Source organism: Arachis stenosperma, chromosome 6 (genome assembly GCF_014773155.1).
Source record: "Arachis stenosperma cultivar V10309 chromosome 6, arast.V10309.gnm1.PFL2, whole genome shotgun sequence".
In the NCBI taxonomy this organism is placed as follows: Eukaryota; Viridiplantae; Streptophyta; class Magnoliopsida; order Fabales; family Fabaceae; genus Arachis; species Arachis stenosperma.
This window is the reverse complement of record NC_080382.1, coordinates 16,715,412-16,739,200: the sequence shown is the minus strand read 5'-3', so window position 1 is coordinate 16,739,200 and position 23,789 is coordinate 16,715,412. Positions and strand designations below refer to the sequence as shown.

At 30.7% G+C, this 23,789-nt stretch overlaps 2 protein-coding genes across 2 annotated transcripts; both read left to right on the top strand.

Annotated features, from left to right (window-relative positions):
- The first annotated feature begins 16,645 nt into the window (after nucleotides 1-16,645).
- On the top strand, nucleotides 16,646-17,304 carry LOC130932934 (histone H2AX-like). The gene is made up of 2 exons (XM_057862401.1): nucleotides 16,646-16,886; nucleotides 16,969-17,304. Exons 1-2 carry the CDS (start codon nucleotides 16,677-16,679, stop codon nucleotides 17,194-17,196), a joined length of 438 nt encoding a protein of 145 aa, XP_057718384.1. The 5' UTR covers nucleotides 16,646-16,676; the 3' UTR covers nucleotides 17,197-17,304.
- Nucleotides 17,305-17,370: 66 nt separating this feature from the next.
- On the top strand, nucleotides 17,371-19,780 carry LOC130932933 (pentatricopeptide repeat-containing protein At2g22410, mitochondrial-like). The gene has a single exon (XM_057862400.1). It carries the CDS (start codon nucleotides 17,498-17,500, stop codon nucleotides 19,511-19,513), a length of 2,016 nt encoding a protein of 671 aa, XP_057718383.1. The 5' UTR covers nucleotides 17,371-17,497; the 3' UTR covers nucleotides 19,514-19,780.
- The last annotated feature ends 4,009 nt before the right edge of the window (nucleotides 19,781-23,789 follow it).

The window sequence follows — 23,789 nt, the reverse complement described above, 5'->3', positions numbered from 1 at the left end:
TTGACCGTTGTCGTAAAATATTCTGCTGATCACATGCATACTTGCTGAATGCAATTTTTATATTGAAAACCATCAAGGACGATTGGATACTACTTATTAAATAAAGGTGATCATTTAAATAAAGATGTTTATTTTATTTTTTATTAAAGATATTTTTATGTTGTATTTTAATTAATTTTTGTAAAATTTATTTTGTATTTTTCATCACATATTATTAAATTTTTTAAAAGATTTTTTTTCAAAACAAATAAAAACATTTAATTGAGTCTAAAACAAAAAAATAAATAAATTATTAATTTTTTTAAAATATTATTTATATAAAAAAATATCACATTTATAAAATATATATATATATATATAAAACACGCTCTTAAATTTTTTATAAAAAAAAAATAATTAATTTATATTCGTATAATATATAAAATAATTACTATATTATTATTTTATTATAGATTAAAATTTATTAATTTAAATTTTATTTTTATTTTTAATATAAGCATTAGAAATAAATAATTTTTTTATAACAAGATGTAGTGTAACAAAATATATATAATATTAATTAATTTTTAAAAAATTCTAAAAAATGGTTTTTTTAATAAAGTGTTATTAAAAAATTATTATAAAAGCTAATTTTAACCAATATGATATAATAGGTTGTTAAATATATTTAATATAAAACACATTGAATATAAATTTTTATTGAGTTTAAATTTTAAATAATTTTTAATTAAATTTTGAATATTTTTATTTTAAAGAGTTATAATATTTTAACATCATTTTTTTCGTATCTTTTTAATTGAGCCTTTGATTTTTTAAATTATAAACTTTATTTATAATTAAGAGTAATATTTTAACACCACCAATTAGTTACACATATAAAAATACAAGAACAATTCTATTGTCATAATTATAATCTAACTTTATAAGCAATACAATACAATACAATAAAACTATATATAAGTAATATAACTAAATTTTATCTACATCTATAGTCACATTTCAAAAATATAAAAATATAAATAAAAATACAAAAAATTATCATGATGGTTAATTTTTTTCGTTCATAATTTTTTTATTATTTTTGTTTTAAAAAGTTTAATTATTTTAATAATTAATTATTTTTTAAAAAAGATAATTGAATAACAGAAGGGATAATAAGTATGATTTTGGTCCTTAACATAGAGGCTGAAAATTTATTTTGTCCCTGGCCTTTTTTTCGCTATATAATGGTCCCCAAAGTTTCAGTTTGTTTTAAAATCGTCCTTTCTACTAATTTTATTTTTTTATTACCAAATTACTCCTTCTTTAAAATAATTTTAAAATAAAATAAATATAAAATAAAAAAAAAAAAGAAAGAAAGGGATAAGAGAAGCGGGGTGGGTGGGTGGGGAGAGAAAGAAAGAAATGGGGAGGGGGGCCAAGAAAAGGGGAAGGGTGGAGGGGGGAGAGAAGGGGACGCCATGCAGCCACACTGTCGTCCGCCGCCGAACCGCCGCACCACCGCCCCACCGCATTGTCGCACCGTCGCCCTGCCGCCTGTGATCTGCCACTGCTCCTCCTTAGCTTCTCACCCTCACCGGCTGCCGTTTCTCCGCACCGCCATATCACCGCACCACCGCACCTTCGCACCGTCGTCCTGCCGCCTGTGATCCGCCACAGCTCCTCCTCACCCTCACCAGCCGCTTCTTCTTCCGCCACTGCTCTTCCTCCTCGCCCTACCCGCCCGCCACTTATTCTTCTTCTTCCTCTTCTTCTGTGAACTGAATTTTTTTGTAGAATTTTTGAATTTTTTGTGAAGTATTGTTGTTACTGAATTTGGAATGTTGTTGTTACTGAATTTGTTGATTATTGTTCAAAGTGCATGTTGTTTAATTGGTTTGATTTTTTTAGTTCTGATTTTTTGAGGTGGGGTGGTGGTAGGTTTTGGTGTTGATGATGATGGTAGGGGTGGTGGTGGGTTCTATTTTGAGTTTTGTTCTTCTTCTTCTGATGATGATGATGATGACCATGATGATAATGGTGGTGGTGGTGGTTGATTTTGGTTTATTTTGGGGGTGAAGGGAGAAGGGTATTTTCGTCCGAATGACGATTTTAAAACAAACTGAAACCTTGGGGACCATTTTCGGTCTCTACGTTAGGGACCAAAATCATACTTATCCCATAACAGAAAAAAGTCTTATTAAGAGTAATTTATTTATATATGATTAAAAAATAATTGAATAATTATATACGGTAAAAAATTAATATTATTAAAAAATAAAAATAAAATTTATTTTAGAATTAAAAATAAAGTTTATTTTAAAATAAAATTAAAAATCATGGTTTTTTTTCTTTTTTTCAAAATCTATCTACGAGTAATTCTATAAATATTTATTGATGAATAAAAATATTAAACTCGTACTAAAATTTATTCTAATAAAATTTATTTTTATTCTACTAAACGTTAAATAAACTATTGAAAAAGATTTTGTTTCCTCCATTAGAGAAGAATGATAAACTTCCATACTTCTATTATGTTACGGCAATAATTTGGCCTCCTATTTTTTAATGTAAATAATAATAATAATAATAATAATAATAATAATAATAATAATAATAATAATAATAATAATAATAATAATAATAATAATAATAATAAACAAGTATGTCACAGTAAAAAAGGAAGCACGTCACCAAATAATTTATCATCCGAATTATATATGAATCAAATTGATAATATGAGGGCTAACACTACAAAAATCGATAACAAGGTTAGGTGTAAACCCCGATTAATTAGTAGATAATTAGTCAGTAAATTAGTTTTTAATAAGGAAGACTAGAAATGCAAATATTATATCAAATTAGGATAGAACTCATCAAAACGAGAATTTTGACACTAATTTTGAAAGAACGGTATAAAATTAGACCGAACAGACCGAACCGATTGAACCGAATCCGAACCGGACTGTCGGTGCAACTGGACCAGCCCTTTTAAGTGAACCCAAGCTTTATCTTCTCCCCATTTCAATGACAACGAAGCTTTCAGCTTCCAGGGAGAGGAGAAACAAGAAAAGCTCCCGAAACCCTTACGGTGGTTTTCGATCCCCATAACTTCTCTGTCCGAGCTCCGATCGCCGTATCGTTTCCAGCCACGCATTCATCGCGTCAAGTTTTATGTTTCTACCAGAATAATTTCATAGGTAACTTGTTATTTCACCTCAGTCTCTCCTTTCCCCCAATTTTCGAATTTTGATTAGGAAGATTGAATTTCTTTGATTTCTGATGTTTTAGGATCCAATTAGCTTGAGGAAAACGTTCACTCTTACTTATGTGAAGTTTGGGTAAGGTGAGTATACGATAATTCTATTTTAATTTCATTGAATTTGAGCTTTAAGTATTAAATTGGATATATATGTGTTATGAATGTGTATTAGGTTGAAAATAAATAATTGGAGCTTGAAATTGTAGACGTTGGAATTTTTGGTGGAGGCTGGACTTAGTATTTTGTTGGGTTTGGAGCTGTGTTTGTTGTGAGAGAATTGATTTGGTTGCTACATGAGAATCGGTCAAGGTATGGTTTAGGTTTCTTGCATTTAATATATAATGTTATGTGAAAACTTAGGATAGATGACCATAGGATAAGCTGAAATGCAGGTGTATATATACTGTTTATTAATTTGATTGGTGAATATATTTGGCTTGGTTTGGTGATTGAGATATATGGTGGCAATGGTTACTGTATGATTGATAGGAGGATATATTGTTGAATTATTGAATGCATGGTTACAATTATTATAAAGGAAAGCTTGGTGGTTTAGATGAAAAAGAAATTGTGTAATATTATGGAATGGAGATTGATGAAATGATGTAGAATTTATTGAGTATTGATGTTGGTATTTGAGTTGGTATTGTTAGAATTGGAAAGGAATGGAATGGAATGAAAATGAGGTTTACATTTGTTTACAAACTTTTGGTTTTGGGCTGAACTTCGGCGGGTTATAACTTGGCTTCTGGAATCCCGAACTGATTACAACTTGTTTTAAATAAAAATTGGGTTCGTAAATTTTATGCCGTTCAAAGAACGGAAGAAAAACGATTTAAAATGATTGAGTTATGTCCGTTGGAAGATTGAATCTATAAATTGTGCTATTAATAGGTTTGGTTGATTTGCTTCTTCAACCCTGCTGCTGCAACTTCGTTTATGCATCTGCCTTATTTTAAAAAAAATGTACGCCCACGCGTACGCGTGGAGTGAATTTTCGGTGATGCGTATTCGACGGTCCATGCGTGCGCGTAAGGGGTAAAAAGCATGTCCACGCGTACGCGTGGCATGAAGATTTCACCTACGCGTACGCAAGATGAGGGACACGCGCGCGAGCTGCAGTTTTACATTTCCACGCGTACGCGTGAATCCTATTTCAGCAAACAAGATTTTTAATATTTTAAACTGAATTTCAAACCTCTAAACCTCTATTTTCATTCCTTTAGTCATGAATATTAGTGTTAAACTTGATAATCAGATGAAGTTAGGAAATGAGGATAACTTGGAGGTGAAGTAAAGTTGAAAAGTGATGATTTGATTATGAGATGTTATGGATGAGTCATATATGATACTTGATTGGATGTTCTGATGAAAGATTATGTGTGAAATTTGGCTTGAATGATTTAATGATCTGAGATACGAGATTCCTTAGATAAAGTGTAGTGGCTCGCCACCATGTGTACCGGGTTGTAAACTCGATACTCTGTTGACCCTACGACGTAAGTGTGACCGGACACTATATAAATTCTCGGGAATGTTACCCCCATTGAGCAATATTGATTATTTGAGATAAAGCTATGCATAGACTCTTGGAGATGCACATCGGGGGACAGTCTAAGTACAATTCAGATTTGTCGGGTTGGTTAGATAACCGACAAATGAGCTTCATCAGCCGTAGGACAGGCATGCATCATATGCATATTACTTGAACTACTTGCTTGTGCTTTAATTGGGTGTGCCTAGATGTACTTGTCATGTTAAATGTGTATTTGTTACCTGCAATAATTGTAACCTTCATGTGCTTGCCTTTACCTGTTTATTTGTCTGTGAAAATGAATGATGGAGTTGGAGGTATGGAGGAATAGGTATGGGACTTAGATTTAATGTTAAGTTAAGTTAGGTTTAAATATTCTTAGAAAACCACCTTTTATGGCTCCTGTTTAATACTTTAAGCTCTATAATCTGAGTGTCGGCGTTCTAGGATTGCCTCTGGCATTCCCATGACCTTATATATTATGTGTGTGGCACCTTTACCATACTGAGAACCTCCGGTTCTCGTTCCATACTATGTTGTTATTTTTCAGATGCAGGTAGAGAGGCATCTCGTTAGGCGTCTGGACTCTTGAAGCGGAGTGGTTACTGAGTAGTTTTGCTATACAGTAATGTATATATATGTATTTAGTTTTCTCTCCGCATAACTTGTTCTTTTTGATCCTCTTAGAGGTTTATGGAGAGGCAGGATTGTGTATATGAACTTTTAGGTTTTGGATATGTATGTATATATGTGTAAATATTCTCCGGCCAGTCTTGACTTCGCGGGCTGATTTATGAACTTGTTATTTTATGTCTTTGGCACTCTATTCCTACTCGTGATATCTTATGTTTAATAGTTAAGGTTTTCTTAGCACGTAAGTTAACTCGTTCCTTGAGCGTTGCGCTTTTATTTCGCGATTTTTATTTCCTCTATTCTTCAAGGCTCCTAGCATACTATAATTTTTCTGCTATTATATGTACTCATTTTATTTTAGAGGTCGTAATACCACACGACTTAAGCGTAAAGCTTAGTGTGGTAAGGTGTTATGTTAGGGACTTACAAAACCTTTCTTAAGATCACAGAAAAATGTTTATATTTTGTATGATATATAAAACAATTATCATATTATTATTATTATTACATTATATATATATATATATATATATATATATATATATGAGCAAAAAAAGTCCAACTGTTTTAAAGTAAAATTTTCTTTTAGTATTTGATTAAATGTTATTGTATTTAGTACCTTTTTTGGCACTTTCTCTTAGTTAAAAATATAATCATTATAATTTTATAGTTATTATTGTTAGAGGTGTTTACAGATGGGATATGACTTAAATTTCGATCCAATTCGCACTAAATTCATTAGATCAAATTTGATATTCGCACTTTTTATGTTTGGATCAGATATTAAATATATCCATAAAATAAAAAATATTAAAAATTTTTATTTTATAAAAAAAGTCAATAATTTTTGTTTTACTTTTTTAAACATATTTACTTCTATCTTATTAGAGTGTGGATCCGATTCGATCCATTCCGATCATCTTACAGGTCAGATCATATCCACAAATTACAGATCAGATACGGATAAATACTGTGGATTTATGAATTTGATCTAATCTATGAACACCCATAACTACTACTATAGGTTCATTGTTGCAAAAGAATGCTTCTTTTATTATAAACTATTATTAGATCTTAATTACCATTAAAACAACTTAATTGTCAACAAAGATATAATACTTATTGGTCTCTGAAATTATGTTCGCATTTCAATCCATAGTTGTAAAAATTGAACCGGATCGACTGGTTCGACCAAAAAACTAGTAAATCGGACTCGGTTCGATTTACTCTTTGGACCATTTGAGGAAGAAACCGGTGCAAACCGGTCTAATTCTACTTGAATTTTTTTTTAAAATGTCTCCACCAGGTCTCGAACCAAGAACGTTGGAGCAAAAGCAACCTCCACTTGCCACTTAGTCATTGCACTTCTAAGTATTATATTGACAAATACTAATTATATAGTATACATAAATATCTAATTTAATTTAATTTTTATTTTGTCTATTTTTAAAATTAATTATATTTTAATTATATACCATTATTAATATAAATATAAATTTCACTAAAAATTTATTAATTTACTTTATCTATTTTATTGTTAGTATTATGATTAAGGTTATTTGTTTTGATATTAGTGTTAAAATCTACTAATATTATAGTTAGATGACAGGTTTTGTGAATTAATTACTTTTTTATTGTGTCAAAATAAGATACTATTGTAGTATTAAAATTTTATGTTTTTTTATATTAGTTATTTTTATAAGTTGAGACTTGATTCTTCATAAAATGTTAGTGAATATATGTATTTCAAATTTTAATTTTAAGTTTTTAACTATTTTATATTTTATATTTACGTGAGACCGATTTTATCGGTTCAACCAGTGATTTATCGGTTGAACCAATAAACCAATGAACTAATAGCCTGACCGGTTCGATCACTGGTTTGGTTCTGACAACTATGTTTCAATCTAATTTCAAAAATTTTGATTTACTCAATTTAGTCTCCCAACTTAATAGTTATGATTCACATTGGTTCCTAATCTTATTTTTGTCAGTGTCTCACAAAATCGTTAACGACATGCTGAGATGGACTAACGATTGCTACGTTATACATTCTAGCGACTATTTGATGTGACAATTGAAATTTTTTTTACCTTATTTTTTTTTTCAACTAAACACTTAAAACCCTAATATGAGTCAAGGATACCTAAGTTAAAAAATCAAACTAAGTAAATTGAAACTTTAAATTCAGATTAAAGCTCGAATATAATTTCAAAACAGAACTTTAACTTATGTAGTGATTAATTTAAATGAGAATCAAATAAATCAAAATTCAACATAATTTTTATCAATGTTTTCAAATTCAAAATTTCTATACCAAAATTAAATAGGATTTTTCTTTAAATTAAAAATTTAATGAAATAGTAACTTTAATTATCTTAACCAATGTCCTAATTAATTACTTTTATGTCTTAAAAAAACTGTATACGAGAAGAAAATAATTAGTTTGTCTACTTTAATAAATAGTTATTTTACTAAAATGAAAGAAACTATTTTTTTAGAATTTTTTAAGAACTAATTAATATTATATATATTTTGTTACACTATATTTAGTTATAAAAATTTTATTTATTTCTAATGCTTATATTAAAAATGAAAAGAAAATTTAAATTAATGAATCTTAATCTATAATATAATAATAATATAGTAACTATTTTATATATTGTACGAATATAAATTATTTTTTTATTTATAAAAATTTTAAGAGGCTTGAGCTGGTTTTATATATATATATATATATATATATATATATATTAATGAATGTGATATATTTTTTATATAAATAATTTTTTTAAAAACATCTAATAGTTAATTTATTATTTTTTGTTTTAGTCTAAATTAAATATTTTTTATTATTTTAAAAAAATCTTTTAAAAAATTTAATAATATATAATAAAAAATATCGAATAAATTATACTGAAATCAATTAAAACACAAAATAAAAATATGGGCAATTTACTTATTTAAATAAAATGGTCGAAACCTTTATCTAAATGTGCAAAACGGATTGTTGTTACGTGCATGTGCAAAAATCCTATTCTATATAATCCGTGGCAACCCACCACGGTTTCTGAATTGTGCATAAATCGTGGCAGGCTGGGACGGTTTATGGAGAAACTGAGTTGCTTGTAAACCGTGGGAGGTTCCAGCGTTTTATGAAGGTGGCGTGAAAGGCATAAACCGTGGTAGGTTACCACGGTTTATGAAGAAGGTGAACTAGTCATAAACCCTTGTGGGTTACAACAGTCGCGGCATGAATGTGTTACAATGGAGTATTAGAAAAGAAAAAACAAATATTTCTACCAATTGTTTTTAAAATAAAAAAGGTATATAAAAATACAAAAAAAAAATAAATATAACAATTTTGATTTTAAAACCAAAAGTGCCTCACTATTCCTAACAATGGATTATGTGACAATGATTCTAATAAAATTCCACCCAGAAAATGACAATAATCCTTTTTAATTTTATATGCACTTATTTTAATTTTATAACAGTAGAGAATTATAGGTGGCTTCTAGGAATGATGACAAAAATCACACAAGCGTCTCACCAGTTTTTTTTCTATAATTTTAATTAATTCCAAAAAACGATTTTTCAACTTTAATATTTTAGATTTATCTTTTTTTTTTTTTTGTATTTGGAGTTCGGCAAACTCTATAAAAATAAGCAAGTTCACTTTAATTCTCGGCAAGCTTCACTCAAAATTTTTAAAATGCATATCATCGTCTCCAAAATAGTATATAGATCTACAAATAGTATATAAGAGTACACAAAAAATATACAGACAATAAGCATGGTTTCTTCAAGTATTTTTTAATTATAAATTAAAAAAAACAAGCCATATTTAACAATGACAACCATTATTATAGTCTTAAAAAAATACACCGAAATAAATATTTAACAAGGATTTTTTTAATTATAAATTAAAAAAAACTATTTCCCAAAAATAAAATACAACTTATTCCTGTGTACTTTTATGTACTCTGGAGACGATGATAATAGTTACTATTGTTAACTTTTTAATCTGACATATTTGAAGTGGATTATTTTTAGAAAATAGTTATTTTTTTAATTTATAATTAAAAAAATTCTTGTTAAATATGACTTATTCCGATGTACCTATGTATTTTTGGAGACGATAATAATGGTTGTCATTATTAAATATATATTTTTTTTAATTCATAATTAAAAAAATCTTTGAAGAAGCCATGCTTGCTGTCTTGTGTATTTTTTATGTACTCCTATATATTATTTGTAGATCTATAAACGGTGTGTTTTCTGGCCATAATTGAACCTACATAAACCGTTGTAACCCACAAGGGTTTATGACCAGTTCACCTTCTTTATAAACCGTGGTAGGTTACCACGGTTTATGCCTTCCACGCCACCTTCATAAACCGCTAGAACCTCCCACGGTTTACAAACAACTAAGTTTTCCCATAAATCGTCCCAGCTGCCACTGTTTATGCACAATTCAGAAACCGTGGTGGGTTGCCACGGATTACATAGAATAGAGTTTTCGCACATGCATGTAATAACAATCCGTTTTGCACATTTGGGTAAAGGATTCTGTCATTTTATTTAAATAAGTAAATTACCCTAAAAATATTTTTAACGCAAGATAAAATAATCGCCTTTATTTAAGTGGTCACCTTAAATAAATAGTAAATATGGCTAAAGCGATAGCTAGTACTATCGTATATACGTTTTAATATTTATGTTATTTAAGCATGCACATTTTTTTTTTTAAACCTCAACTAAATTTTGGATATATTACATTACAAAATAATATACCAAATACCCAAAGGTGTTAATCTATATTGTTCATTAATTAATTTGATAAGATATAGATACGTGTATTGTTAAAACATTATTATTTACAATACCATTATTGGAACAATGAGCGAGATGTTAATATGTATCTGTAGTTAAATCTTGAGTTTTTTTTTTTAAAAAAAAAAACAGCAACATAAATAAAGAAAATGTTTAACGTAAATAAAATTAAAAAAATAATAATCTACTTAATATACTAAAACTGGGTTTTCCCCGGCTAATAAGGGTGACGTGTCACTCTCTCGTGAGTCTGTTTTCCCTCCAAAATGAATAAAATTTTTCATCTATTCTAAATTATTTATTATAATTATATTATTATATTATATTTTATATTTAATGAATAATATATAATTATACTAATTTAAGAACATATCTTCATTATAATTATATCAAATCAATATTTAATGCACTATTAAACTACTTATCAATTATAATGCGTAATTACTGTACATAATAACAAATTGCCTTAATAGTAATTAATTTACCTATTTATTTTTGTTTTACTAAAGTCTATAAATAGTATTTTTCTGTCGTACATACATCTAAATTTGAGAGTCAGCTCATAATTTTATATTTAGTATTTTTTTTACTACTTCATAGAATAAGAATGTATTCTTCATTTTTTATTGAAGTTGATCCTTTTAAGGTACAATTTATAATTTTTTATAATATTTTTCATATACTCATTCTATTATATTATTCTTTTAATAATTTATTAATTATTGTTACTCTAAGTTGTTCTTATCGTCTAATGTTCCAATTCAATTGTCTTTTACCACAATCGTTTACAATGCATCACATTTATAAAATACCTCATCGAGTTGTCTTCACTTATTCGGATTCCAACTACATGGATGTAAGCGTTCAAAGAAGGGGCAATAATTTCTACTTTACCGAATGATTGTTGGATCTACTCACCTATTATGACTAACATAATGGAATGTGGTTAAAGGAGGATGAGTAAATTATTATAATTTTAATTATTAATGCATTATTAAACTACTTATCAATAATTTTAATTATCTAACATTTGTAATTTATTTTTATAATTAAAATAATTAAAATTAAGTAGATCGTTATTAAACTACTTATCAATAATTTTAATTATCTAACATTTATAATTTACTCATCCTCCTTTTTATCAAATTATTATAATTATTCGGTTGCATAATTTCTCATTAGATTCACCATCCTAAATTGGTTAATTTGGTTCAAATTCAGATTTTGTTTTTCTTTTTTTTTTTTAATTGCTCTTATTGCAGCAAGTGTCCTCAGATTTTTATTGTGAGCTGCAAAATAAATGTCCCAAACTCTCAATACTTTTGTCATCCTTTTCGTTGTGTTTTTAACTCTGTTGATGTACTATTAATTTTAAATTTGTACGAATTTTAAATGTTGATACTTACGATATTATTTCAGTTGGTTGTCGTTACGAGAATGACTTTATACTATACGTGACTAAAGACTAGAATAGATTCAATATTGTTTAAGTAATTTTGGTTTTAATATTAGTATTTGATTAAATTATAATTAGAGAATTTTAAATTATTGCCTCAATTTATATATTATGATTATTTTTCGTGAATGTACTATTTTTAAATAATTTAATAATTAATAAAATAAAGTGGTGTCAAGTATATTATTTAAGTTTATTTTTATTCTTTATTTTTTTATTGGTATTTTCATTATATTTGACAAAAAAAACTCTACCTAAATATATAGTTTTTCGTTGTCCTAAGCACAATTTAGTTGCCAATAAAAACCGATTTTATCTATAAAAAATAATGAAACATGTATCTTTTGATATTATATTAATATAGTAAGTAGACATTATGATATAATAATATCTTTAATTGCATTATAATTGTCTCATAAATAATATATGATTATATTATTTTAGAAAAAAATTTCATTATAATTATATCAAATCAATATTTAATTATGATAAAATATGTTAATTATAATTATATCATAAAATTATAATAATTACGATAGTTATGTTATATATTTTAATCATTTATGTAAGTAAATAAATTAGAAAACAATCAAATCAAATCATGACGGTAAATAAATAATATAGAATATTATTATATATTTAATTGCATTATAATTAGCTCATGAATAATGTATGATTATATTATTTTAGAAAAATATTTTTATTATAATTATATCAAATCAATATTTAATATATTATTTAAATCTAACTTTTATATAACAATAATATTATATATATTTATATATCATTTTTTTAAACTCATTCTTACAAATATATATTGGCATATAATTAATATAGATAACATATATACTTAATAAATATCTTTATTAAATTAATTATAACGATTAATACAAGATAATCTCTTAAGTATAACCTGATTATAGCAAGAATTTTCATAAAAATAATTGACTACTAATTTGAATATAATTGATATAGTTAAATTGATACAACCTATAAGATTGAGAATATGTAACAATTATAGCAATTATTATATCAATTATAATAATCATTCACGTGACTTCATATACAGTAATTTTTGAATTATAATTGTTACATAATTACTGTTGAATATTATTTAATTTTAGATATTTTATAGGTAATATTCATTATCACATGAATTATCATCATTATTCAATAATAATAATAATAATTTTGAATTTATATAATTGGTAAAATTCTAATTCTCATTCGTATGTAATAATTTTATTAGTATGTATTCACAGTTTTAGTCAATATATAATAATAATAATAATAATAATAATAATAATAATATTATTATTATTATTATTATTATATGGACATCAAATTAATTAGTTAAAAAATTGAATTTAGCTTATGGAGTTTTATTTTCTACTCAAATTTTTAATCATTAGTGATTTTATTTTTAATATTTACAGTAAATTTTGACTATAAAAAGAAAAAAATTAGTATTGATTGTTTCCTATTTTATTTATTTACAGTCATAATTAAATTTGATATAATTATAGTAAGTCTCTATAATTATAGTAATATAAAACTGCTTCATATATAACAATAATATTATATATATTTATATATCTCCACTTTTATCTCTTTTTTCAGAATTTTGACATATAATTAATATAGATAAAATATAATATTAAACTGCTTTGTTATACATATATATATGAAGTTATAAAATAACCCGTATAATTTATACGTATGGCATAATACGTATGTCAAAAAAAGATTCCATACTTTTTGTTAACCATTGTTTTGTCATACGAAATTGATTGAATAATTTCTATTTATATAATTTTTTTCTATTAGTAGCAATTAGTATCTGCATTAAAAATTCATACCGTTTGTAATTTTATATATATATATATATATATATATATATATATATATATATACTAAAATTGGGTTTTTTTCCAACTAATGAAAGTGAGGTGTCGATTCCTCGTGAATCTATTTTTCCGCCAAAATTAATACACTATTTTCTCTTCTAAGTTTATTTTATAAAAATATCTTTATTATAATTATACTATAATTAGCATTTAAGCAATAATACATAATTATACTAATTTAAGAAAATATATTTATTATAGTTATATAAAATCAATATTTAATACATTATTAAACTACTTATCAATTATCAATCGAAAATATTTTTGATCATTTTAATTATATTGATAATAATAATGATAATAATATAATATGATAATTATATGATAATGGCACCGGCCATTAATAACCAATTTATATTTCTCTAAATAAATTTATTTTATAAAAATATCTTTATTATAATTATATTACAATATTATAATAAATATTTAATGAATAATGTATAATTACACTAATTTAAGAAAATATCTTTATTATCTATCTATTATATTCTATTCTATTCTATTATATAAAAATAGAATTTTTGTATTTAATAATGGAACTGATGTGGCATGCTCTTGAGGTATTTTCAAATCTATTTCATTTAATTCGTCAAAGCAAATCAATTATAATTAATTAATTATATCAATTAATTAATTTGATTAGCCATTCAAATCTCACAATTTATTATAATTTATATAAATTAATTAATTATAATCAATATTCAATGCGTTATTAAACTACGTATCAATTATCGATATTTTTAATCATTCTAATTATATCAATTGATATAGTTCTAATCTGCATTTAAGTATAATAATTTTATTAGAAGATAGTTGATGCACATATTAATAGTGACCTATTTAATTTGATATCAATAATAATAATAATAATAATAATAATAATAATAATAATAATAATAATAATAATAATAATAATAATAAAAGGTCTACATGGTACATGCATTATATTTTAAAAAAGGTAAAATATATTTAAAAAAAATAGGATATCAATAATTAATTGTGATTAATATCAACATCAATAATTAATTCTTATAATTATTTTTGTACGACTAAAAGTTTCGTATAGTGTTTTTTTTTATGTAGAATAAAAAAAGTTTGTGATTCATAACATTTTCATAAAGTTTTATCGTATGAACACAAGATTAATTAGATAACAAATTGAATTTTAATTAATATATTTTATTTTCTGTTCATATTTTTTCATTAATTATCTTATTTTTTATATTTACAATAAATATTGAATGTAAAAAGAAAAAAATAATATTGAATGTTATATATTTTATTTATTTAGAGTCATAATTAAATTTGATATAATTATAGCAAGTATCTAGAATTAATAATAACATGATAGTACAATTTTAAGTTGTATAATATAATAAAAAAAATGTATCAATTTATGTATGCCTCCTATTAGAACCGTTAAAATTGGCTAAACTCATCGGACCAATCCGTTTACCCATTTAAATGGACGGACTTTACCTCTAAAATTAAACCCATTTAAATTTCGGGCTAGCCTGTGTGCTAAATGGGTGGCCCGTTTATTTTTTTTTTACATTTTTTTCAAAAAAATCAGTACTTTTAGTTGATATTTCTCTCGATTCGACCTGAAAATCAGACCTATCAGCTAAAAAAATATTATTTTTAAAGATTTTTGACCTAAAAGTGGTATTTTTTGTCAAAATATTTTTCAAAAAATAAAATTAAATGATAAACGGGCTGGCCCGTTTAACCCATTGGACTGACCATAAACGGTCCGGGCTAGAAATTAAAATTCTGGCCTGCGAATAAAGTGGGCTTAAACGGGCCAGCCCATTTAACCCACTGGCTTAATGGGTTGGGCCTAAATGGACCGGACTAGCCCGTTTGACAGCCCTACTTCCTATATAGCAATGATATTATATATATTTATATATCTCCTCTTTTAGCTCTTTTCTAAAAATATTGGCATATAATTAATGTAGATAACACATATATTGATTAAGTATCTCTATTGAATTAATCATAAAAGTTAATAAAATATAATGAAATAAATTTCACCTAACTGTAGTAAGTATCTCCATTGAAGATATTTGCTAATTATTACCGTGTATAATTAGTGTATATATATATATAGAGAAGGAGTAATAGTGAATTGTTACAATTATTTAATTTATCATTTAAAAAATTCGTACCTCGGACATAAATTTTCTTCTGTTTATTATTTTTCATACCTAAGGGCTACTAATTACGATTCTATCAATAGTGTTACCTATGGTACGGTAGATTATGTAATGAAAAAGTTTGAAAAATAAAGGCAAGAATTATAAGGTTATGGAAAGTCCCATACAAATTTGACAAGAACAAGACGACTTATGTAGAAATGGTTCTCATGGATGATAAGATAAGTTGATTATTTTCCATGATTCTTTCAAGTGATGCTAGGTCCATCTTATAAATATTTTTTGTTTATATTTTAAATTTATTTGACAAGTAAACCCTCGCACGAATCAAAGAAAGTACGATTTTATAAATTTATAAGTGTTAATAGTCTTTATATTTAATTTGTTTAATAGTGTGATAATATAGCTAATATATTTGTTGGTGGATTTAACTATTATTACTATATTATTTATGATCACATTCAGTATACATGTGTGATTTATTGAAAAAAGTACATTATTAAAACCGATTAATAACTATTTTAGAATTAATCCAATTAACACCGAATTAAAAAAAAAAACAATGCATAATATGTTACTTTTTTATTAATCAAATTATTATAATTTAAATTAATTTCAAAAAGATAATTTAAAATTATAATTTCAATCTTCTCACGTGCATGGCACGGGTGATTATACTTGTATCACTTGTATTTGGATAATACGCAACCTGGGAGTTTTCCACTTTCGCGCTCGAAAGGAAAACCGCAATACCAAAATGTTGAAAAAACGCATCCACGCTGGCGATCCGAGACAACACCTCTCATCCAATCGCAGAGAGTCTCACCCTCTTATATAAACCAAAAGGCAATCAACCACTCTATACAAAATTCAAATCCCGAATTCGCATCTCTCATCAAAATTCCGCGCCATGGGTTCTTCAGAAGCAGCTGCAAAAACCACCAAGGGCGGCAGGGGCAAACCCAAATTCTCAAAGTCCATTTCCAGGTCCTCCAAGGCCGGCCTCCAATTCCCCGTCGGCCGCGTCGCTCGCTACCTCAAGGTTGGCCGTTATGCCCAACGGGTTGGATCCGGGTCACCTGTTTACCTCTCCGCCGTACTCGAATATCTCGCCGCCGAGGTTCGTCCTTTACTTCCCTTTTTCTAATTTTCTTAACCTTCATATTCGTTACTTTTGGTTCTTATGGTTTTGGTTGGTTTAGGTTCTGGAGCTTGCCGGAAATGCTGCGAGAGACAACAAGAAGACTAGGATTATTCCGAGGCACATTCAGCTTGCGGTGAGGAACGATGAGGAATTGAGCAAGCTCATGGGATCTGTGACCATTGCGAGTGGTGGAGTTCTGCCGAATATTCATCAGAATTTGTTGCCTAAGAAGGTTGCTGGTGGAAAGGGCAAAGCCGAGATTGGATCTGCTAGTCAGGAGTTTTAGGTGCATAACAGAGAGGATTGCTTAGATTAGTGGGAATTGGGACTGTTTAAATGATGTAAAGGTTCTTTGTGATTTGGATAAAGGAAAACTATTCTTGGTTTAGAAGAATTATAATTGACTTAGTACCAAAATGATATTTATTTAAAACGAATTAGTAATTTTATTAGACATTAAACAATTTCCAATAATTTGTTTATTAATATTTTGAAGCGCTGCAATCACACTTGTAGACAAAAGAAGTCACGTAGAATTGTAGAAATTCTTTATTTTCCCTCTTGAAAATTATTTGAGTTGGCAGGAAATGAAAAAACGTCTCCTGTACTCATTAAGCTCAACCCTTAAACCCAAATACAAAGCGTTCTATTTCTATATCTCGTCCGTATCACTTTCGAGTGAACAATCAAAATGGAACCCGTCAACCAACGTTGTCATTACGAACCCAACTCTGGTGGCCATGGAGTCTTGCTCCACCATGCGCCAGCTGAGGCAGATCCAGGCCCGCATGACCCGCACGGGCCTCATGGACCACACATTCGCAGCCAGCAGAGCCCTAGCTTTCTGTGCCCTCTCCGACTCCGGAGACGTTCGTTATGCCCACGCTGTCTTCGACCGTATTGAACAACCCAACACGTTCATGTGGAACACCATGATCAGGGGCTACAGCAGGGCCAATGTTCCTGCTATGGCGTTTTCCTTCTTTCTCCGAATGCTTCGCCAACTCTCCGAGATGGACTGCAGAACCTTCGTTTTTTCGCTCAAGGCGTGCGAGCAGTTCTCGGGTTCTGTTGAGGGGGAATCGGTGCACTGTTTGATTCGGAAGACGGGCTTTGATTCTGAGTTGCTAGTGCGAAATGGGTTGGTTCACTTTTATGCTGAACGTAGTAGGCTGAAATGTGCGCGCCAGGTGTTTGATGAAAGTTCTGAGAGGGATGTTGTTGCTTGGACCACGATGATTGATGGCTATGTGGGAAATAAGTCTTCAGATTCGGCTTTGGAATTGTTTGGTTTGATGTTGAGTAGTGGTGTTGAGCCCAATGAGGTGACCTTGATTGCGGTGCTCTCCGCGTGTTCCCAGAAGGGGGATCTTGTCATGGGAAGGAGTATCCATGAAGACATAGCAAGGAAGAATGTAAGGCATACTTTGAGTTTAAACAATGCATTGTTGGACATGTATGTGAAATGTGGTAGTTTGATGGCTGCTAGAGAGCTTTTTGATAAAATGGAGACTAAGGATGTTTTCTCGTGGACTAGTTTGGTTAATGGGTATGCTAAATGTGGTGACTTGGAATCTGCAAGGAGGTTTTTTGATCAAACTCCTCATAAAAACGTGGTCTCATGGAATGCAATGATTGCAGGATATTCTCAGAACAACAAACCCAAAGAATCAATAAAATTGTTTCGGGAAATGATCGCAGCAGGTATGGTTCCCAGCGAGCATACCTTAGTCAGTGTGCTCTCTGCTTGTGGCCAGCTGAGTTGCTTGAATTTGGGACACTGGATTCATCACCATTTTCTCAATGAGAAAAGGGTGCACCTTAGTGTGACTATGGGAAATGCAATTATAGACATGTATGCCAAGTGTGGAAGCATTGATGCAGCAGCAGAAGTCTTCAGAGTAATGCCAGTAAGAAGCCTGATTTCTTGGAATTCCATGATTGCATCCTATGCTGCTCATGGCCGAGCAAAGCAAGCTATCGTTGTATTTGATCAGATGGTATCTATGGGATTTAGGCCAGATGATGTTACATTTGTGAGCTTGTTAACAGCTTGCAGCCATGGTGGGTTAGTTTCCGAAGGACAAGAATATTTTGACACCATGGAAACGAAGTATGGGGTAAAGGCCAAAAGGGAACACTATTCGTGCATGATTGATCTACTTGGTCGAACAGGGCTTCTTGAAGGAGCTTACAAGTTAATAACGAGTATGCCAATGCAACCTTGTGAAGCTGCTTGGGGTGCGCTTTTAAATGCGTGTAGAATGCATGGGAATGTCGAGCTTGCTAAATTGTCAGCTGGTAACCTTATGAAGTTGAATCCAGAAGACAGTGGAACATATATTCTGCTGGCAAATATCTGTGCCAATGATCGAAACTGGGGCGATGTGAGGAGGGTGCGAAGTTTGATGAGAGACAAAGGTGTGAAGAAGATTGCTGGTCATAGCTTGATAGAGATAGAGGGTGAATTTAAGGAATTTTTGGTTGCTGATGAATCAAACACTCAATCTGAGGAGATCTATAAAGTACTGGATCTAATATATTTGTTGGCAAAATTGGAAGACTATGACTCTGAGTTATTTATTATAGGCTTCAATGGCTAAACCACTTCTCTCCAACACATTCCCAGTTAAACATGAAACCGAAATCAAATCCAGAACCTAAAACTTCTCATCCAAAACTTTTCCTCAAGCATGTATTAGTAAATCTGTAGTAAAACATTTTGGGTGAGTTTCAGTTTTGTTGTTAACTCCCCACCAATATCTAAATTGACACATAAATAAAACATCAAAAATCCCCCCAACTTTCTTCCTCCCCATCACTCTATTCTTCTTTGCCACTTTTCCATTACCATGTCTCTTTTGCTATCAACATATCATACAATCAGATTTTGAATATTTTTGAGAGGTCAAAAATATCAAACTTACAAAATGTACCTTTTGAGATGATATATTACCATTATTTTTATATCAACTTCTCACATTTCTTTACCAAAATAAATAAAAGCTTATCGTATTTACTCTTCATTTATATTTTTCTTTAATTATAGGTGTAAAAGTAATCTGTTACTTTCCAATCAAAACAAAAATTGTTTTCTTAATCATATTTTTAATACATTAAGTAAAATGCAATTTAATCCTTTTAGGGGGGGAGGGTTTCTGAAAATCCTTAGGTGTGTGTGGTTTAAGTATTACTTTGTTATAAAGATTTCATTCTCATGGAAATCAAAAATACCCAAGGAGAATGTGATAATTGAAATGATAGTATTTTGATTTCCTAGAATCAAACTCTTTTCAAACTTTGAACCAACATGAGAATATGATATTCTCATCTTAAAATTCCTAGGAATTATTTATAATTCTTCCAACAACACACACCCTTAGTATACATTTAATTATAATTGTCTCTTTTATTAAACCTCTCTTTTACTTTAGCCCATAACAATAATAAAGAAGTCTTACGACTTACAAATTCAATTATAATTTTAGCCTTTATTATTATCTTATCTTTATTTATTCTTATCTTATTTTTATTTGTTTTTATTTTTTATTTTTTTTAAAAGAAAAATAAAACTAAATTAAATACTAATAAAATGATGACAATAAGAGAGGTTTAACTAAATATAAAATTGAAAAGAAAATTGTACGATATTGAATACTAGGTGTTGATCATTGTTACGGTGGGTAACCGGAGATTAATAAGAAGGATGACGTTTGACGGCCCAAGTGTATGGAGGAGGAGAACTCCGGATGTATCTGCAACTCGGGAGGCTCCGTCCGACTTGCGCGCGTGAGTGAATGGGGGGTGGTACCTGCAAAGACACTCCGATGCCTAAGTTAGCAAGAGTGTGAGCAGGTCTAGAGAGTATTGGGCTTAGAGATACCTGAGGGGTGTCAGTGTATTTATAGTGGTGAGCCAATAACCACCGTTGGAGTAGTGCCATATCTTTAGATGTTAACCGTCCCATTATCTTAGGGAGGTTAAGATATGGCTTTATGAAGTGGTTAGAGAGATTTCAGGGGCGGTTACTCATTTGAGTGTTTATCTGCCAGCTAATCTCATAACCGACTTCTTCATACTAAGTCGTGGTTGACACCGACTTCTTAAGTGGAGGTCGGTGTTTTGCTAGGCTTAATCTATTGGATCAGGCCTTTTGGTTGGACCTGGACCCTTAACATTGGGCCAGGGTATGAACAGTGCCCCTACTTGAGCCCAAGATCCTTTGAAGGCTTGGGTTCAAGTATTTAACTCGGGTTCGCAGCCGACCTTCACGGGTTTTAAAACCGACGTGATTTTCGCGTCCTTTTGTTTCTGATAGTTACGTCAATTCAAGCGTCGTGTCCGTTGAGGGATCATTTAGGGATCGAGGGCTTCGGTAACGGTGCAGTCTCATTAATGACTGCCTCGTTTTTACCATTATGCCCCTTAGCCTATTTATAAATACTTTCCCTCTCTTTCGATTTTCCATTTCTGCAATCTTTCAAACTTCTTATTTTCTTGCTCGTGCTGCATTCTTGTGTTCGAAGATTTCCGCTCTCTCCAACCTTCATTTCCTGGATAAAGGTTAGTTTTATTCCTTCCATGTCATGCCTTATGTTTGCATGTTTTGCATTGTGAGTGGATAGGTTGGCCTGTAGATTCTAGCTCTCCTCTTTAGGGGCCGTGTTTTTTGATTTTCTTTTTCTTTTTTCCTTTTGTAGGTTTCTGCCACTTTTCTTTATAAAAAATGGCTTCCGTAGATGTTCTTTCTTTGTGGGTTGATGACACTGTCCTTGGGGAGGAACCCCTGGTTGATGCTGAGTTTATCACTCATCTTCGTACTCATCACCGGCTCTGTACTTCGGAGGAGGACGAGCCAAAATATGAACTAATAATCCCGGGTCCTGAAGACCGGGTCTGTTTTGGGAGAGTTAATGAGGCGGCCCCTCATTTTTTCTTTATGTATGAATGTATGATCACCCGTTTGGGTGTTTTTCTTTCTTTCTCAGATTTCGAAATATCTGTGTTGCACCACTGTAGAGTTGCCCCTACTCAACTTCACCCCAATTCTTGGGGTTTTTTGAAGATCTACCAGTTTATTAGCCACGCTCTGGACTTTCCGACCTCTTTGAAGATTTTCTTCTTTCTTTTCCATATGACTAAGCCCTTTAGTGGGCTAAACAACAAACAGCAGTGGGTATCCTTCCGAGCCATACAAGGTCGGAGGATTTTCACCCTCTTCGACGAATCTTTTCATGACTTTAAAAACTATTTTTTCAAAGTACAAGCTGTAGAAGGTCATCACCCCTTTTTCCTGGATGAGCACTCTTCCCCTCGCTTTCCCCTTTATTGGTTGGCGGCCTCCCCTCGTGAGAAGTTTGGTCTAGATGATCTGGACGAGGTGGAGGCGGCCATTGTGGGATTTTTCCGAGAAGCATGGGGGAAGGCCCCATATTTGGATACCAGAAAGATCCTTCAGGGAACGCCGACTTTTGTTCAATCTCAATTAGGTAGTGCATGCATTCCTAATTTCCGAGTTGTTTCTACCGACTTGAATGTTGCCGACTAACTGTTCGTTGTTTTTCTTTGTAGATATGGCAAAGAAGAATGCTCAGGAGGCTTACCAAAGGGTCCAGGAGGCTAAAGCGAAGTCCCGGGCTAGGTCTGGTGGTGCCAGGGTGATCACCTCTCCTCCTCCTCCTCCTCCTCCTCCTAAAAATACTGGCACTCCCTCTCAACCCATTGTCATTTCTTCCTCAAGTTTGTCTCGACCACCCCCTTCTGCCCAAATTCTCTCTGAGCCAGAGAAGAAGAAGCGTAAGACTTCAGAGTCTGGCTCTTCTTCTTTTGATGGTGGGGTTAAGGCGGATGCTATGGCATTCGTCCGAAAGAACATCTATCCTTTCATCAGTATGGATGATGTTTCTGTTCGAAACCACCTCACTACCATGGCTGAGGAGAGTTTTAGGACAGCGGGTGTTTGTGGCAAACTTTTGGACATTTTCGAGAAGGCTCCCCTCAGCTCTTTGGGAGCATCCTCGAGGGTTGAGGAGTTGGAGGGGAGGCTTCTTATTTTTGAAAAACATGAGAAGGAGTTGAAGGAGGAGAGAGATAGGTTGAGGAGGGAGAGGGATCACCTTAAGGAGGAGGAGGGTAAGCTGCGGGCTCAATGCACTTTGGAGGCGAATTTGAGGAAAACGGCACAAGACAGCTATCACAGTTTATTTCAGGATATTGTGGCCGTGAGGAAGGACTTGCTGAATTCTCGGAATGCATACGCCGAGTTGGAGGACTCTATTGCCGAGGGCGCCGAGGAGTCTTGGAGAATTTTCTTGGAACAGGTCAGGGTTATCGCTCCCGACTTGGACCTTTCTCCTTTACATCCTGACAAGGTCGTTATTGATGGCGCCATCGTTTATCCTCCTGTTCCCGAGGTTGTTTCCGAGTCGGATTTGAAGACTCGGGGGCAGAGGATTATTGAGTCTCCTCCTCATTCTAAAGATGCTCCGACTTCTTCCTCCGTTCCTCCGACTGGTCCTGGCGGCGCCCCTCCTGAATCTGGTGGTGATTCCTCTACTCCCTTGAAAAGATGACTTTATTTTTTATGGCTATATGGGGGCTCGGCCTGTGAGTCCCCCCTTTTAAACTTTATTTATTGTTGGTGTTTGTGAACAATTTCCTTTGGCCTTTTAAGGCCGTTAACAAAATACTTTGGCAAGTGCCCCTTTTTTTTTTTTTTTGAATAAAGGGTTTTGATTTAATCGAAATACCCTTTTTTGGATAAGGGTTTTTAGTTTACCTTGTGCGTGTATGCTTTTCTGTTTTTGATGTTTCAAAAACTCTTTCGATCTTTCTTCTGAAAACCTTTTCTTTGGCTTCTCTCGTTTTTTCGAGCCTTTT

Excerpts from the sequence above, each read along its gene's own strand:
- LOC130932934 (XM_057862401.1), top strand. The coding sequence starts at position 16,677 with ATGGGTTCTTCAGAAGCAGCTGCAAAAACCACCAAGGGCGGCAGGGGC. Across the intron at positions 16,887-16,968 it reads TCGAATATCTCGCCGCCGAG|GTTCTGGAGCTTGCCGGAAA; the intron begins GTTCGTCCTTTA and ends TGGTTGGTTTAG.
- LOC130932933 (XM_057862400.1), top strand. The coding sequence starts at position 17,498 with ATGAAAAAACGTCTCCTGTACTCATTAAGCTCAACCCTTAAACCCAAA.